General features: G+C 35.0%; 1 protein-coding gene across 7 annotated transcripts in view; it reads left to right on the top strand.

Moving 5' to 3' along the window:
- The window catches only part of RBPJ (recombination signal binding protein for immunoglobulin kappa J region), a 96,470-nt gene that overhangs the window by 29,853 nt on the left and 47,379 nt on the right, over window positions 1-19,238 (top strand). For 4 of the 7 annotated variants that reach the window (XM_006918951.2, XM_015594986.2, XM_015594988.2 and 1 more), the window contains exon 2: window positions 3,417-3,597. The exons of the other annotated variants lie outside the window; for them this stretch is intronic. In XM_006918951.2, the coding sequence (XP_006919013.1) occupies window positions 3,581-3,597 (17 nt within the window). In that variant the 5' untranslated portion in view covers window positions 3,417-3,580. The remainder of the gene's footprint in view (window positions 1-3,416; window positions 3,598-19,238) is intronic. 7 annotated transcript variants of the gene reach the window in all.

The following is a 19,238-nucleotide window of genomic DNA, read 5'->3' as shown; positions in this document are numbered from 1 at the left end:
GAATTTATGTAAAAACAACTTGGCTCAGTATGTAGTATGTAATACATTGTAGATACTGGAAATATATTATGGATTTTTGGTTTTTACTCTTAGTCTCACCTATTTAATTTTTTCTCCTCTATCCTTTTTATATTATATTTTATTATATTATCTTTTTAAATATTATCTGTTTTCCCTACCACTGCTCCTGCAATTCGGGGGTGTGAGAGGATGAGGCAAAACAGCATGTACAAAGGTCCAGAGATCTGAAACACCATGGTGTATTCTGAGAAATGTACAAAAATCTAGTATGGCTGGAACATACCTTGTATCTGTATGGGTAGGAGGAGACCAGAAGCTGGATCAGGAAAGACCCTGTGAGAATGTAACTGTCCAGGTCAGCCAAACCCAGCAACTTACATTCTTCATTCCTCCTCCTTAATTTTGTGCTTTTCCCTTGTCAGAACTTAATTTCTTTAGGAGCAAATTTGCCTAGGTATATTTTAAAAGCTGGAAGTTTTCCATATCACTTTTTTATTGTCTATTTTGAACAATAATGCTCGTAAAATGAGTTATACAGAAGAGTTATGCAGTTAGTCATGAAAATATTTTTTAAATGACCATTTAAGTTTCTTACTGTGACAGATTTGAACCCTCGAATGTAATTCTGCAATATTTTGTTTCAGAAATTTAAAAATGGTTTTGTTGATTCACCTAACATTAGTTGTCATACATTGGCATAGTAGTTCTGTTCATCAGCTTCTTCAGTTAGTTTTGGAATGCAATGTAAGTCTACGGTTTTCATAAGTTGCTTAGGAGTTTCTTGTCCTTAATTTGGGGATTTTTTCAGGGCTTTTGGTTATTTTTAGTTTAATCATATTTGAAGCATTGTAGAGAGCTGTCCATCTGCTTTTTTGTCTTTTTTATTACTGATAACTTGACCAAAAGGCCTCACCTCCCTCAGCTAATGAACGACTTCTCTTCCCATGAGGCTGAGACTTGTAGCAGTCTATGGGACAGGGCCAATTTGGGAAATTTGGCAGATACCCTCTTAAGGAAAATACTTTTTCATGTTCATTTTTCTTTTCTCAACTAAAATTTATATTGATAAATACAGTACTATGCTTTTCAAGTTAACTGAAAGATCTGTAAGTGCTTACTTGTAAAAATATGATATTTCATTTTTAGGAATCAAATGAAGTTTCTGATTTGCATGATATGTAGAATTCTGATCCTTCTTAGTGGCTTTAGCAAATGTTCATATAGTCTCTTGCTAAACCATGGCTAAAAATATGTTTATATACATTGACTGAGTTTTGTGTGAGAAGCGTTTATAAAGTTAGATTATTGCTAAATTAGCCAGGTTGAAAAATAAACTCGTGTTGGACTTTTTTTTCTGATTGCTTCTGGAAGATAGGTTGGCATAGCAACCTGAGTGGGGTTTTAGAGTTGGAAATGTGAAACTGACGACGATCTGTCCCACCACTTTCAGTCTCTGGTGCGTGATGTTTTGAGTAGGTTACTTAAATCTCTCCGAATGAGCCCCAGTCTCCTTACCTGTAAAGAGGAGGCAGCTAGTCAGTCTTATGAGTGATACATCAGGATCAAATAAAATATCAAGTGCTTAGTATGGTACTTGGCATGTTGTCAACAAATGTTAGTTTAGTCTCAGTACCACTCCCTCCCGCCACCAGTCCTGTACAGCGATATTGTAGTAGAAGAGTGCTGAAATTACAGCTAGAAGATCTAGATTTAAGTCCTAGTTCTTTTATTGCATGTTTCCTTGGGTCAGTCACTTGACCACAGAACCTCAGTTTTCTCCTATAAACTGGGGTTCTGAAAATTAAATGAGATAATGAGTAAATGTGTCAGACCTAGGCCTTTATTCTTTATTATCTAACGTATTTACATCCTGCCTTATTTCCCAGTGGTTAACATTATTCTTTGTGTGCAGGGGAGGAGCTGTACTTCAGGAACATGAACTGATAGTTGTGTGGCGGATGCATTTATCTGGAGGCACAGAGTCATAGGAAACAATGTAGATGGCCTTCCAGGAAGTTGTATACATACACAGAGCCATTAAGTAGTTTAAAGCTCTAGTGGGAACAGTCAAGGGGTTGCACTAATGTGGTAAAATGATCAGTTTAAAAAAGATGGTTGTGGCTGTCATAATTTTATTGGACTATGGCCCTTGTTTCTGTTTTTCATTAGTTTCTTCCCACCTAATCTGGTAGAGTTCTTTCTTATATGCAATTCTGCCACCATTATCAGCTCTCTGAAGAGTGACCTACAATTTGTAACCTGCATTCTCCATAACCTACAATAGATCTAAATCTCAGAAATATGTAATTTTCTGACAGTGAACTTGAAAGGTTTTCATCATCTGAATCTACCCTTTCAAACAAGAAATAGTTTCACTTTCTCTTTACATACTTTTTAGCTCTAGCTGGGACTTTGTCATCCTGCAGTCCTTGTCTATTAATCTTTATGCAAGCTGTTCCACAAACCCCGAGTGTAACAGAACCTTTCTAAACTTTCTCTCTTTCCTTGGAAGTCCTTTTTTATAATTTTCTTTCATTAAAAATTTCCTGATCAGTCATACTAAAGTAATTTTAATTGCTTTATGACATGAATATATATGTGTATTGATAATTTATCAGTTTTATTTTCTCTGTGTGGCTCAAGTCTTATTTCTTGTAACTGTAGAGTGCCAAACTTGAAGCAAAAGTTGAGAGATTCTTAGATTTAAAAGGTGACACATAGATTTCTTATTTTAATGACATGTTTTTGATGCTTTTATATAAGCAAGGTGGGTGGCATGAGAAAGAAAGAGGAACAGAGAACCTGCCAAGACAATCACAGAGCAGCAGTAAAACTTGGTAGTTTGCTATCTATCTGTTCATTTATATGCATGCTCTTCATAGAAGTAAGCTTTAGAAACAGGAGCGCTTTTCAATTTAATAACGTTATCAAATTGAAAGGATTCAGTAACATTAACACCAGGAAGGGCATTGTTTGGAGGAAGCCCTGCTTTGTCTATTAATGAATTCCCTTTTATATAGATGTATGGGTGATTTCCAGCTCTCATTCAACAGAGAATAGAATAGTTGGTCAATCAAAGGTGGACCTGGCACCTACCAGACGTTTAGACCTATCTTACAGGTTTTCATTTCTTGAGAAGAAAACTGAAGAATTAGTTGGGTCAGAGATTTGTGGGGTTCTAGTATATCTTATCAAAGCAAGGGCTGTCACTCTGACCACCAAACATGTACTCCTCATGCATATGAGGGTTTACATTAAAAAAAAAAAAATGACAGTGTTACATAATGGTAGTGGCATCTTCTTTGATTTTCTTAATCATGGCAGCATTTAACACAGTGCACTAGTGGCTTAATATACCAACATTTAAGTCCTTATTTTTTGTTTTTGTTTTTAAGTCATTGAAATTATGAGACTATCATTCAAATGGAAGCATTATAGTTCTTCGGAACCATTATGATCTCAACAGGAAAGGAGAATGATACAGATACTGGCTGAGGTGTTTTGAGGTGCATCGAAGTGTTCCAAGCTGTGACTTACCTTAACATGTTCTTGAAGTACCATGGCGTGGATTAAAAGGTATGCTTTAGAATCTCCCAGTGACCCCAAAGTAATGGATAGAATGAACATTCATGATTCTGTATTTAATTATCTTATATCTTAAAATATTTTAATATTTAGATTGTAGATGTGGTTACGGATTTATGACAGTATTATTTTTTGTTAGGAAAAAACCATATATCACAAGCTTGATGGGTGAATTTTCTGGTTAGAGAAGACACTGCTGTAGATATTTTCCCTAGATTTTAATGGTAATGAGCTATAATTTCTTTAACCAAATAGTTTAGGGATTATTCATGTGTTAATCTGTAATTATCTTTCTGGTTTATATTATAGACTAGTTTTTCTGAAGTGCGTTCATTTCGTGGTAGCCTGAACAGGAAGTAGTTGGATAAATTCTTCACTTGGGGTATTAATGTGCCCAAACAAAATAATTCTGACTCGGACTATATATAGTTTATGCTTGTTTTTGTCTTTTACAAAAAATCTTTACTAAGAGGAGAATGAATAATTCTTTATTAATAGTGTGATCTAATGTATGTAATTAATCATTCTTGTGTTTGTGGTGTATAGTCCTACTGTTAAGTTGTAATTGCTAGTAGTGGTAATTCTGGACTTTGCATTGCCTACTTAACCATCAAAAATCTTTTAGATTTTTATGTTCATAACATTTTATTTGAGTGATGTAGGCAAAACTACTTAATTATTTAAATCCTTGGAAGCCTAATTTTGTACTGTGTGCTTGCTACTAGATGATTTCTTAAGGGTGGTATAAGTGAATCAACTCAGGGAGAGTGTTGAGTTCATTAGTGGTTCATCAGATTCAGGATTCGGAATTATTTATCTTTTAGATAATGAAGAAAAAATGTGTTGGGATGGTTTAAGTCATGAATAGATAATTAATAGAAACACACTAGTGCAGTCCGTAATCTTTATCCGTTAGGCTATCGTATGTTAAGAGCCTTTTGTCATGTCAGCAGTTAAATTCTTAATGGAATTTAGTTATTAAACCTAAGGTAAAACTGCTTTATATTAGATTGTAGTCTATAATGACAGTGATATAATCAAGTTACACAGTAAAGTCAGCCATTTATTAACAAAAGTATTCATTCATTTGAACTAGGTGTTTTATGTCTGATGACATACAGTAATAGTACCTACTGTCCACAAAGGTCTTTTCTGACATAATGTATGATATTTTATACATTGTTTACAAAATATATTTCTGTATAATATTTGCTAATTCAGCTTCAAAAATCTCTTTGAGACAGCACTTGGGTGTCTGCTTGTTCAGTTTTAACTCCATAGAGCAGGGGTCCTGCATCTCCAGGCCACCGACTAGTACCAGTCCATGGCTTGTTAGGAAGCAAACCGCACATCAGGAGGTGAGCTGCTGGCGAAGAGAAGCTTCATCTGTATTTTCTTCATCTGTAATAACTGAAGCTTATTACAGGAGATTTTCTAAGGAGTGGAGTAGACTAGGACATAATAGCAGCAGTGTTTGAGTGGCGCTAGTATCACTGCCTCAGCTCCACCTCAGGTCATCAGGCATTAGATTCTCATAGGAGCATTGGTCTCTGGTGCCAAAAGGTTGGGGACTGCTGCCATAGAGGATTCTTAAAGCTAGAGTTGGGAACTCCTGTTCTTCTTTGGAAGAGTTTATAACTTAGTTGTTAGCTTAGACTTGGGCCAAGATCTGTGTTTCAGGTCTAATACTTAGGCTGTTATTTTGACAGGTTGTAAGAAAGATCTGGAAAATATATATAAATTTATATATTAAAAATATAACATGAGTACAATCAATTTGTGTGTGTGAAACAAATAATAATAAAGAAATCCATTTAGGGTTGAGTGTGTAGGAAGCTAGTGTTAGAGTAAAAGTGGTGGTGATTGTTAAATGCCAGAATAGGAACCTCTGTGAGGAGTACAGTACTCTTACCTTTTTTTCTTATCTTGAGTCTTACACTTTCTCCTGTGATCTTTCTAGAATTAAATAAACAATCACTATTTGACTGATGTTTTCAATTCTTTTAGCTTTTTCTCATCAGTGAAAGAAGATGCTCACTATAGACTGGTAGTTTATTTGTGATCCTCTTATCCTAAGTCAAATGGATCAAGAAATCGATTTAGTGAGTTATAATCAGCAGCAAGACGTATATTAGAATAGAAAATAATATCAGAGCATACCAAATGTAGAAAACAGTATTAAAAAAAAACTTGTTTCAATTTTTAAAAATGCTGAAATAAAATATGTCCACATTTATGTATATGTTGAGTGGATCATCTTAGTTCCCCTAAGTATATGCCTTCTATAGTCACAGATGTTCCTCAGAAGTGGTAGTTTTATATTCTTTTGCCTAGCTGAGAAGTGACCCTTTAGGGATCCCCCTACTGTCCTTTTCATTTGAAATGAAGCTTATTACAGGAGATTTTCTAAGGAGTGGAGTAGACTAAGACATAATAGCAGCAGCTTTTGAGTGACATTAACCAAAGCTGTTTTATCAAGTAGAGTGATATGTATGTTTTAAGATTGTGTCTAAAATATAGTTTCTTCTTCTCTAGAAAACAGTAAGAGAATGAAAATTCGTGGTAAATTGTTTCATAACAATGGAATTTGTACATTAGTTTTCTACACTTGTGAGTTGAAAATGGAATAACTTTGCCAAAATAGAAGGCCAAAGATAATAAGCACAATTCATCTTTCTCTACAAGTTCTTGAAATTGAATCAAATATACATAGTTCCTGCTCTGAACTGTGTATGATATACTAAACATAGAAATCACGTTATTTTATTTTTCAGTTAGAGTTGACATTCGGTATTTTTTATATTAGTTTCAGGTGGTTAGACATTTACATAATTTACAAAGTGATCCCCTGATTAGTCTAGTACCCACCTGACACTATATGTAGTTATTACAGTGTTATTGACTGTATTCTCCATGCTGTACTTTACATCCTTGTGACTGTTTTGTAACTACCAATTTGTACTTCTTAATCCCTTCACCTTTTATACCCAGCTCCCACCCTCCAACCCCGGTGGCAATCATCAAAATGTTCTCTGTCTATGAGTCTGATTCTGATTTGTTTGTTCATTTATTTTGTTCTTTAGAGATGGACCTAGAGGATATTATGCTAAGTAGATATCATATTTTGAAATTACAGAAGATAAAGTAATAACTCCTTAACCAGTAGATTAACTGCCCTGATAATGGTTGCTTGTCTTTGGACCATTGTGTACAGGCATATGTTGCTGGTGGTGGAGGCAGAGAATAAGAGCCTGTGGATTCAGAGAGTGGGAAAATTGAATTCCTTTTTTCTGTTTGTTACCCTACACCCCCCACCCCCACTATCCTCACTCGACTTCATCTACTTTAGACTGTCCAATTCTTCTATTCGTATCAGTAGCATCACTTGGCTTTTCATCATTATTTCAGTCATATTTCCTCCCAACTTCATCATTTTCTACCTCATGCTATTTATCCTGTTGAGAGTGCAAGGTTTCCTGTGTCGCACTTATTTGTTTCTTCAAAACTACCTCTTTTCTTGATTATCATCATGCAAGAGAGCAACTTGTGTTCTTTGGTAGATTTTTTTTTTCCCCCAAGGTGTGATTTAGAAGGAAACTTAAACACATTCTAGTTTATTGGCCCAGAATTGAGATCAGTGGCCAGAGGCAGACCCCAACCACACATCTAGGGTTAGAAGAAAGATGCTAGCATAATTTAAGTTAATAATTAGATATGTTTCCAGTATACTTTTGGTTATTAAAAACAACTCAAAAGCACCATTCAAGAATGAAGATTATCTGCTTTACACTATTTGAAAAAGATGTTTTAGATTCTAAAGATAACGAAATTTTAAAAATCTATAAATTGTTAGCGTTAGGCACTTTCTCACGCTAATTTATATTTAAAACAATACTGTTTTGCAGGTCTATGGTATCTGGGGTATCTATTAAAAGAGTACTTTAAAAACCCTGTCTCAAGTATGAACCTACCTGGAAAGTGGAATATACTGTGTCAGTAATTGTCATGAAAATCAAGGTCTCTCTTCTTTTTGAAAAATACAGTGAAGTCAGTTTATTTTGTACTGTTGTACCTTCAGGGAATTAGGAGAGTACGTAAATGAGCAGGAAAATGTGCATGCATTCTTTCTTCAGAATGCCAAACTTGTTGCTTAAATGAGTACAGCTTTCCTTTTGGATCCCTTATCAATGATGCAGCCAGATTCTTACACATTTCTATGAGTGAGCTCTGTGAGACATTGTTAGCTGATGAAGAGGGAAGTACAAATAAAATAACGGCAGCTTAGTTGATTTCCACAAGTCCTCAGGTGTTCTTTTTAACTATCATGTCAACACATAGACCGAAAATGTGCTACTTTTATGTTTTACATCAATGGGTAAATGAAGGTGTTTAAAAATGTACTAGAAATACTGATGCTAGCAGCAAAGCAGTTAGATTAATCAAGTGTGCATGAAATTTACCTTTATTTAAATTATCTTTTATTGTTGAAATGCCTGTGGGAAAACCAACCTATGAGCAAGTCTAGCTCAGGGGCAGAAGCAAGTAACATAAGTCTATATAAAAACAAGGATGACTTGGAGCAGGTAGACTCCACGGTCCTGCCTGTTATGGAGGGAGGCAAATTTCCAACTCCCCCCTGCCCCCAGTCCTTTCCCCTCAGTTATGCAAATTTTGTTGACTCCTGTATACCTACCCCTGGAACAGTGACTAGTCATAGCTGATACTCAGAAAATATTTGTCAAATGAATGAACTTTCGATACTGGGTTTTTAAGACATCTGTCTGTTCTATCTCAGTAGATCAGGCTATATCTTCCTTACCTACCTCTTAATTTATGTATGGAGAGAATGAGCTGATATTTAAGGAAGTAATCTTATTTTGAAATGATCTCGATCTTAATTTTTACAGTTTTGTCATTACTGAGCCCTTTCATGAGTTGGGGTTTGTAAGTCTAAATAAAGGCCGAGAAAATCTGAGTTCATAATAGCTAACATTTAATGAACATTGTATTTAGAAAATGCTTCTCCAAGTGTTTTTTTACCTGTATTAACTCAATCTTCACACAGCTCTCCAGTTTGTTAGAATTAATATTCCTATTTTCCAGATGTGTAGACTGAAGCTCTAGAATAACTATGGAAGAGTTGGAGTGGTTTTTTGTTGTTGTTGTTGTTAGAAAGCTCTGGACTTTTGGGCAACAAAATTTGGTAATATATGAATTCAACAGATTTTTTTCTTACAATGGTAGATAACCAATATCCAAGTATAAGATTTTTTATAGGACAAGAATGATTGTGATCTGTGCTCATATCCCACATAAGAACAAGCTCTATATTTGAACTGAAACATTTCCATATTTGGGATTGACCACATCTGGTTTGTTAAGAAGTGGACAGTTACCCTTTTATGGTCTCTAGACACTCCATTGTGCTCCTTTATTTTTCTTCTACTTTAATCTCTCTTCTTCTACATTTCCTCAAACAATCATTTTTTCTCTTCTATACTTTTTTATTGCTCTTATACTCTAATGTTCTTTTCTCCTTTTTCCCCTTACCACCCCTCAGTCCTCTCTCCATATTTACATACAACCTGAACAAACAAGAACATTTGCTCTACATTCTTCCTGTTTAGAATAGTATATGAACAGTGCTTTTGAGTCTGAGAACCAGTCAGGCCAAGTGAAGATGCTATGAAAATAGCATCAAGTGTGGTCCTACGAAGTCAAAGAAGGCTGACCCAGGACAAGTAGTATTCCTCTTCCAGAGTAAACAGCTTGTTGGTATAATGGCCAGACCACTAGGATTAATTCTTGAGGAATAGAATCAAACCAAGGCATTGCTAGATAACCAGGGGAAAAAAAAAATCAATTGAAATGACTTTGATTTTCATTCCAAAGTTAAAATTTATACTTAGCATTGAGAATTTAATTTCAATCTTAAACTTTCCTTCATACCTAGGAGCTGCTACCATTTTAAAAGTTTAGAAGTTAACTGCATCATCAGCGTACACATAAGGGGTCTTATATTAGCATTTGATTATTGTTATTATAATAAAAAAAATTCCCTAGTTGAAAATGCTGGAATGTGCAGCATAGTATGTGCAAATTTTCCTATTTTAAAGTTAAAAATCTTGGGTTTTATTGAGCTAAAAATGCTAGCCAAAAGACTGGTTTTGGTACATGGAGTCTAAACTACCCAGGGGAAGGGGGAAAGAGAGAAAAGAGAGATAACCTGAAAGAATTTACAGGAACTATAGGCAAAAAGGTGGGAAAAGGTGAGGCATGGCTCGCAGAATGCAGTTCAGACAAAGAAATGGCCACTCCTCTAGAGTGGCTGGGGTTAGTTTAGCAGTCCAGAAAGCCCAAGCGTAAACAAGTGGAAGATCTGGGGAATGGGGAAAATAGCCACCGGGAAATTAATCCGAAATTCCAACAAGCAAAACAGGAATGCAAAAAGTCTTTTGTTAAGTTCTGTCTCTTTAGCCACTGTAATCTAATTTAGAACATCTCAATAATTTTTTTCTTATCATTTCCCTCTTTTCATCCAGATCTTTTGAAGAAAGCATCACTATAGAATGTCTGCAGGATTTTCATTATACTTAAGTGTCCCTTTTATGTTCAGGCCATTGTCCCACATTGCTAGGAAGGCTTATTCTTGGGTGGTGGGTCATGTCTTACGGAGGAGGAAAATCCAAGGATTATGTTAGGTGATGAGATGTCTGAGTCCATTTGTGGGCAACAAGAGGGTGAGAGTGTTATCAGTTAACCAGTGATGAGGATTTCGATTTCTTTGAAGAGTAACTTCTGGAAAAGGTGTAGGTGGCTAGTTCAGTCTGTCAAGCAAGCATAATGTTAGATGGGACATGATTTATGGATCTACATAATTGAGAGAAGCAACAGATATAGCATTTTAAAATTATACTGATCAAAAAGGCATAGTATTGAACCAACTTGTAATAGCTTTCTAAGTAATGAACTATCCCTGTTGGCAACCAACTAAAAGGTTACTGTAAGCAATTAGGCTTCTAAATCAGAGATATTTTCTATTGAAACAAAAAAAAAGTTTTAATGATTAAAGTAAATTATAAATGTAGTTTCTGAGTCTGTTAAGATTATCAGTCGAGATGTCCAGCTATAAGGCTCAAAGCTTCTGTTGCTGGAGTAAAGAAAGGCAGGCAGTGAGTGACAGTCTGATAGATTCTCCTGGAATGCAGTGATGTCATCAGGTGACCAGGTAAACTCCCTGTGTGGCTTACGTAGCAGCACCTCACTGAGGTTGTTTAAGCTTGAGCTGTTGTGGAGATTTCTCTGAAGTCTGTATCAAGTCGTCTAGCTGTAATTTAATTGTAAGGCTCAGAAAAAAATGTTTTAGTGTTCTCAGTGATCACAAGTCAGAGGATAGTAGAAAAATGAAACGTTAATTTGGAGATTTGTAGCCCAATATTTAAGAAAACTAGAAGAATTCAGAATGCAGTCCAGTTTATAGTTGAAAAATAAAACTTTAAAGACAATTAACTAGAATCTAATATCCATAAGTATGATTATAGTTTCTGTTGAAACACAATTTTTCTCTCTGAAATCACCATCATTTAATCAAATATTGCCAAATTAAGACTTGTTTATTTATTGCATAAGTCTAGTTTCAATAATTTGGCCTGATTATTTATATAACACAATAAGAATAGCAGTTGATCACATAGGCTCTTCTAAACCTGCTCAAACATGACATTCCAGTCATAGCCTTGGTTAGTAATAAAATCAGTTTCTAATTGCTTCCTTTTGTAAAGAGAATAGATTCTTACTGAATTTTTGTAAATAACCATATTTCTATGAAAGTAATACTTATTAAGAGTTTACAAATTCTTGAGGGATCAGGTAGGGAGAAAAAAATATATATGTCAGTACTGCTCACAAAGGTATAATTTACCAAATTGCTCTAAGTCATAAATAACAAAAGTTTTTAAAAATCAGTGATATTTCAAAAAAAGGCATAAAAGTAATTATCCTCAGTCATTCAGTCCCATAATTAATTCTTGTTTATCTTCGTCATTTGCCAGTATTTCATGATTCCAGTCAGTCTTTAGAGTCCTGTAAATCTTCATCTAGTTTAAAGATACGGTTTGAAAATTTATTCTCAGAAACCTGTATTTTAGAATAAGTCAATCTTCTCCATGGATCTTTCTGAAGAGAAAACATTTGCAAAAGCATCAGAGTAAAACAATGACTGTAAATGACAACAACAACAACAACAAAAACATTAAAACGACATGGTTGTAGATCTGATTATAATGCAGTTGACAAAGAAATTTGCTTTTTCCTGGCATTTTGAGATAACAGTTTAGAATTACAAATGAAAATATTATCTGTGTATAAAATACAACATAATTATTATTTATTTGACAAAGCTTCCTCTATAATTTTAGTGTATCAAATAGGCCTAATTGGTTTAAATTTTCTCTTTTATAAGGAGAGAACAAATGGCATTCTGGAGGCCCAGTGGAATAGCCCAGAGCCATTTCCAGGTTAAAGTCTCCTTTTAAAACTTGAACCCTGGGAGTTTTGTCAAACATACTTGACTGAAAGATCATATATTATGAAATATTAAATTATTCATTTACCTAGAGTGACAAAAGATATCAAACAAAAATACAGGTTAACTATTGTTGGTAAAACCTTCAGTTATAAAATGTAAAACTATTTTAATAAAACAGAATCTTTGCTTTCTAGGTAGAAATCTTTTTAATAATATTTTATCTGGAACAAAATAAATAGAGGAAATACTCTCTTTTTTAATAGAGTGAAAAAGAACCGAACTCTCTTTTTGTATCAGCTTACTTCGGACATTTAAATTCACTTATTTAAGTGCATTCTAATCTTACTCAGCTTAACCATATATAAAATTTCCTTTTTTAAAAGATTTATTTTAATAAACTTTCTATAACTTTTGTCTAGTTTAGAGTGTCTCCTTTCATTCTGGAATAACCAGCTTAAAACTAACAACTTAATTCTCTCAAAACGTATTCATACATTAAGCACAAGAGTCTTGCTTCACAAATATTTTTTCCTGCTAATCTAAATTTAGAAGGGAAAAAAAGATTCTCAATTCTAATTTGTCATTTTTAGTAAGGTTAACCTATTTAGATTTTTTTCAGTTCACGAATTAATCTCATTTATCTATTTATTTAAGCACAGCAGGTGTGTTGGAGTAGTGGCAGAAGTTTTGGAGTTTTGACTTTCCATAATTTAAATTGTATTCATTGGATCCAGGCTAGGGAGTTGTTTTCCTGTTGGTAGAATGCTGCTTCATGAGTGTCCCATCACAATGGGTTGGTGACTACTCTTATCTCTGTAGTGGAAAAGCCCATTCTCATTTTACAATGTTAAGCTAATAGCCTTGGTCAGTTGGGACCAAAAAAAAAAAAAAAAAAAAAACCCAAGAAATAAACAAAAAGCAATAATTACATGATATAGCCACAAGATGCCACTATGACCTCTCAATTATGTCAAAGACGAACTACAAAGACCATTGAGGGTGTCGCCTCAAACTCATGAGTCAAATTAAGAACTAGGAGTTCTCCTTACATTTGTTGTGCAAACGTGGTACCTACCCAAGTACGGACACTGAGGGGATGGTGGAATGCTGTCATGAAAGAATACCTCCCCCAGTAAAACGATGTGCTCCTACCACAAGATGTGTGTTCCCACAATCTAGGGCTTCCTAGGGGCAGAAAAAAAGAGGAGCATCTGGGGTCTTATGAGTCTTTTGGGGTTCTGTGGATTTCACACGCCAGACTGAGAGCAGTGCCCCTTTCTGCTGCTTCAAAGCTTGGCTGCTCATTTGGTTGCCAAAATTTTAAACTAAAAAATTTTAACTTCCGTGGCAGAAAGTCTTTTTGTAAGTAAGGTTTTATTGAGCCGAAAATGCTAGTAGCCAAGAGACGGATCTAAACTGTCAGCAGCATGGCTAGGTAGAAAAGACAGCATATTAGCAGTCCCAGAGTTTTATAAGCCTTTTTATATATCAAGGAGGGAGAAGGAGGAAGAAAGAAGGTAGTCTGAATTTGCATGAGCTGTAGGCAAAGGGGTAGGAAAAAATGTAGGGGCCCAGCAAAGTCCATATAAAGAAATAACCTCTCCTAAGAAATGTGGGAGTAGCAGTTCAGAAAGTGAATGTGTAAACAAGTGGAGGATTTGCAGAAATAGTTACCTGGAAGTTAATCTGAATTTCAGCAGGCAAAACAGGAATGTGAGTCTTTTGTACAATTCTGTCTCTTTCACTCTCCAGCCACTGTAATTTAATTTAAAACATCTCAGAATTTTTTTTCATATTAGACTCAACAAAACTACATGAAGGAACGTAAACTTCTAAGAACCTCTTTTCAGGTGTATTGTTTGTAACCCCACTTAGATTTTGATACCACTTTTCATAGAATTTGTCAGATACTGGAGTGTCACCTTTTTGAAGTGTTAACATGCCTTATTAAAGAACACTAATACTGTTGAGCAAGTAACAGCAGTAACCTATAGCATTGTATCTTTGAAGGACATTCTCCATGGGGGGAAGTAGATTCTTTCATTAAGATGAAGAAATTAATCATCATTTTAGCTCTTTGGACTTGGTAAATAGTTCCTTTTTCTCCTCATTGTAAAATTTGTAAAGTTCGTATCAACTCATCTAGGGAGCTATATATAATTTTTTTCTGTATTGTAGAAAATAACTTACTATGCATTTTAGATCACCTTGCTCATGATCATTGTTTAATTCACAATAGCTGATCTAAATAATATAGTTTAAGAACTATAATTCCATGATTTTTTGTTACTTTTTTGTTTTTAAATAGATGGTATTATGATTCACTCATTTAGTGAGTCCATACTGTGTACAGAGTTGCGTTTGAAAACTTGATGTTAGTATTGGACTCACTCAAGGCAACTTTAATGTGAATAATACAAGCTTAGAGCCTTGGCCATATTTCTCTAATGTACACTTCTGTCATTAAAAAAAAGATTGCTCAGCATACAAATTATGTCTAAAAACTCCACTGTGCATCTCTAGTTTATTGCGGAAACAGTGGCATTTTCTTCGTTTCTGGGATTCTTATAGTTTTTAAAGCTGAATTTGATTATTTCCTATAACTGTTAACAGATTCAGATTTTCCTGTTTATTTAACCTTGTGGCATTTTTCATATTCTCTAGTTAGATAACTGCAGCATTTTCTCCTTGGGATTAAACAGTTTTGGTTTGCCAAGAAATAGTTTACAGGTTAAGAAGTGATTTTTCTGAAACATTAAATATTTTTTCATGTGATAGGTGGTTTGTTTTAGTGCGAAAGGTATATTGTCATTGATTTATAAGTGAATTAGAAAAAAAGTCATTATTTTGGAAGGCAGAGTGGCTTAAGGACCAGAGTATGGCTTTCTTGTATATTTATATGTGGGTCTTGTTATCTTCAACCTTAGTATGGTCAGTAGGGGAAAGTTCTTCCTTACGATATTCTGAGCTTCAGTTTTCCCTTCTAGGTTGTAAATAATGCCTACCTCTTAGAGATAAGGAGAATTAATGGGAGCATATATAAGGAGATATAGTCTGTTTTTGCAGTCTGCCTATTTGGTGTTAAACGGAAATTTTAACTTCCACAGATGAAAGGCTTTTTATTAAAAGAAAGAGTTTATTAGGCAGTTGCTAGCGGGGAAAAAAAAAAAAAAAAGAGACCCGTCTTGGAGCATGGAGTCTTAACCCCCAGCAGCATGGCTAGGTAGAAAAACATGTCCCTCATCTGAAGTTTTTCAAGGCTTTTTATACGTCACGTAGGGGAGAGAAAGATATAAGTGGGTCTGAAAGAATTTACATTAACCGTGCACACAGGGGATGGGAGAAAGTGAAGTGGGGCAAGGGGATGGGGCATTGGAGTCTGCAAAGCTCATATGTAAACAAGAAGTGGAGGCTCCTAGGGTTCTGGGGTTCCATGGCTCTTGGCTGTTGTCTTTTTTTAGATAACCTCAGAAAGTAGCCACCTTTAACAGTTCCAACACACACTAAGGAATGTGAACAGTCTTTTGTTGGTTTTGCACTGCAATTGGTAACCGATTAACCCCATTTTCTCTTCCTTCCACCCTCTGGCCTGTTGTAATTTAATTTAGGCCATCTCAGAATTCTCTCCTTGTCATTTGCTACAGGCATACCTGGGAGATAGAGCAGGTTTGGTTCCCGACCACCGCAGTAAAGTGAGTTGTAATCTTCTTGCTGGTGGAGGGTCTTGTTTTCAATTTGTAAAAAGTGCCACATTTGTGGAGCCCCGTAAAGTAGCACAGAATAAAACAAGGTATGCCTGTATATGAGGCCAGTTTAGGAAACTGGCTATAAGTAGCAATGAGAGCTTCATCTAACTTTATGGAATCAGGGAATGGAAATATAGGAGATAATTTGGGAATACAGTTGGCATCTGTCAATGAATTGCTTGTGATGGAAAGCAAGAATGAGGGAAGTCCAAGATACTGTAGAGAAGAGAGACCACATGTCTTAAAGGAATATGTATGTATAGAAGTTGTTGAAAAGGGAACATTAAGAAATAAGTTGCTACAACTAAGCTCATCTTTAAAGAATAAGTATTCTATTTTCTAGTTAAACATTTGATGTAGGGCAGTTGACTACCAGACAGTTAGCTAGTAAATTAACTATGTAACACAACAGCTTTGCAGTTTGCCTAGTGTAAATTCATAGCACAGGAAAATATCAAATACATTGTGTGAATGACCCAAACTGAAAGTTAAGTCTGTACCTACTAGAGGCTTTTTACCTTTATTTTGTTTGCTACCCTCAAGCTCCCAAGGCCTTTTTTCCTGTACTAGTGTTTCACCACCATGTTAGTGATGATCTATGCTTTAATCACTTCATGGTGATTCTGAATTCAGAACTTTTCCTTTGCCTGTACTGAGCAGAGCCTCCTCAGATGTTAGTTGAAGTATTATGCTGTCTGTAGCACCACCCAAAGCAAAGCAGTTTGCTGTCAGATTTTGTATCATCAACCCCTGTGCCTAGTGTGTGTATTCCTCTTTCAGAGCCCCTGTGCCTACTAGCCTTCTGGGCCTGCTTTCTGGGTCCTATCAGTGCATGAAGGCAGCATGGCAGGTTAATGGTTCAGATACTTTGGCAGAAAGCCATTCTTTAAGCTTTGAATTGTGGTTCAGACCACTTCTTCAGAGTGGTTTTTGGCTTTACCACAAATGTAGGTTTGATTATTATAATATGATGTAATAACAGAAAGCTAAATTACAATTCAAAAGAAATTTATTGTTTTGAGTATTAACACAAGCAGAAATGGTATTATTAGAAACATTTTGGAAAGCTCTTCTCTATTCCAAACATATGAATTTTGATCATTATTTTTGTTTATTGAATATTTTCCCTTTTAACTCAGTGTCCTATTTTACATGTTTTAAATTGGTAATTGTCATTTTTAATTTTTTTTCCTTTAGGGACAGGCTTCTTTAAAATAGCTTAACTCTTTACCAACCTGAATCGTAGCCTTTCCTTCGTGCATTAGTCCCATCCATAAATGTTTTGGTCTGCATTATTTAAAGGGAAAATAAAAGGCAAATGCACTGCCAAATTCAAATACTGGAGGAGTACCAAGCTATGTGTTAGAGGTTTGGCGGTCAAGGAGATTGGCCAAACATGGTTTGATGGTGGTTAGCTGGTACTATGTCTGTAATTTCTACCAACAGAAAAAAAGAATGCAAAACCTCTTTGTTAAACTGAAGATGTCTGTGTAGTTTCTTGGTCCTTTTCAACTCAGAAAAAAATGTACTTTGTAGAAAATGATTGATAGTGTAAACACTGAAGTCATTAGACTTTCATAGTTCCCACTGCAATTGTAGCATATTCCCCTTGTGCAGGGAAAAATGCAAGAGTAATTGTCAAATTTATGACATACACATATGTGCCCACACATGTGTCTATATTTATTTGTATGCAGTAGCAAAGGTGTGGCTCCCAAAGCAGCAGATGTCTTTAGATTTCCTGAATTTTATGTATTTATAGCTTTAGAAAACATTTTTCTCACTTTCTAGTAATCAAAGAAAAATTTACCCTTTACTCATAAAATTTAGTAGCTGAAATATTGGGAAGGTAACAAAAGGTTTCCTTTCAGGTTTTTTGTTGACCCCTCACTGAAGCAAACCAAATCTATGGAACATCATAGAAAGTTTTAGGATCAATTAGGGCACTTTACAATTCTGTCATAAAAATTTATACCCTAGGTACCCTCTTCACATGTTAGTATCCAGAAGTGGACTGCAATTAAATTCTATCTCAATGCAGAGTATATGGGGAACCATGAACATTATACTCCAGTTATATTTTGAACCAAATTCACCATTATGTGAGCTTAATGTGAGCTTGAGCAAGATAGTTTCTAAGCTGATTTTCTGATCTGTATAATGAGGATAATGGTATCTACCTTATAAGATTGATATATATATGAAGTTGATATGCATGCACAGTATGTAGCCTGATGCCAGCCCTCCAGTAGTGCCACTACGGTGTGTTCAGTAGGGATAGGGACCATGTTTCTGCTGCTATGTGTTCCAAGTGTCTAGTACAGTGTCTGACACACAATAGGCACTTAAATGTGCGTTTAGATGGTTAATGAAAGAAAAAGCAACGAGAGTCTAGGAAAACAATTATACCATTCTCTCCTTATTCATCTCAGTTTTAGTTGAGATGGAAAGCCACTTTTAAAATTAACAATAACATTCTAATCCTAGTACATACTCAGTATTTTACCATGACACTTCATAATTAGTGATTTTTTTTTAATAGATGATTTGTCACAGAGGACCATAGCGATCCTAATTTTTTGCCTATTAAGTAGGAGAGAAGATTATTGGAATAGCTGATCTGCAATTTGGATTGGATGGAGAGTAAAGAGAACCAGTTTTGTCAGGACTTACAGCCTCATTGACTTAATATTTAATTTTTTTAAATGTGAAATACATATATCCTAGAATGGTGCAGGCAAGGACTGGAAATCACTGCCTTCTAAAATTTTGGTGTTAAAGTAGAATTCGAAGATAGTAGGAATAAAGTCCAGGAAAGAGCTTTTTTTCAAAACCTGCCATTCATTCCAAAAACTTATATATAAATAAATATAAATATATTTCTAAATTAAAATAATATACCTAAAGAAAAGCAGAGCACAGAAATCATAAATGTACAGTAAAGTGATGTTTTCACAAAGTGAACAGACAGTTGTGATCATTATACAAATGAAGAAAAAAAATATTACCAGCTCCCCAGAAACTGTTCTTGTTAGTCCATCCTAGTCTCTGTACCTCCTTATCAAAGGTAACCCATATTCTGTTAAACACTATAGATTAGTTTTGCCTGTTTTTGCATTTCACATACATAGACTCATTTTTGCATTGGCTTTTGCTAGTAATGTTCTGTACCTTTTTGCATTGGCTTTTGCTAGTAATGATCGTCATTACAAATGTAGCAGTAGTTTTTTCACTGTTATTGCTGAATAGCCCTCTTTTGTATGATTATTCGGTAATTTATCTAATCCTTTGACAATGGTCATTTGGGTTGTTTCTAGTTTTGAGTTATGAAGCCTGATGATGCTGTGGACATTCTTTTT

The sequence above is a fragment of the Pteropus alecto genome, unplaced genomic scaffold, assembly GCF_000325575.1.
Source record: "Pteropus alecto unplaced genomic scaffold, ASM32557v1 scaffold5, whole genome shotgun sequence".
Lineage (NCBI taxonomy): Eukaryota > Metazoa > Chordata > Mammalia > Chiroptera > Pteropodidae > Pteropus > Pteropus alecto.
Note: the sequence above shows the minus strand (reverse complement) of the source record. Positions and strands in the feature narration are given on the sequence as shown.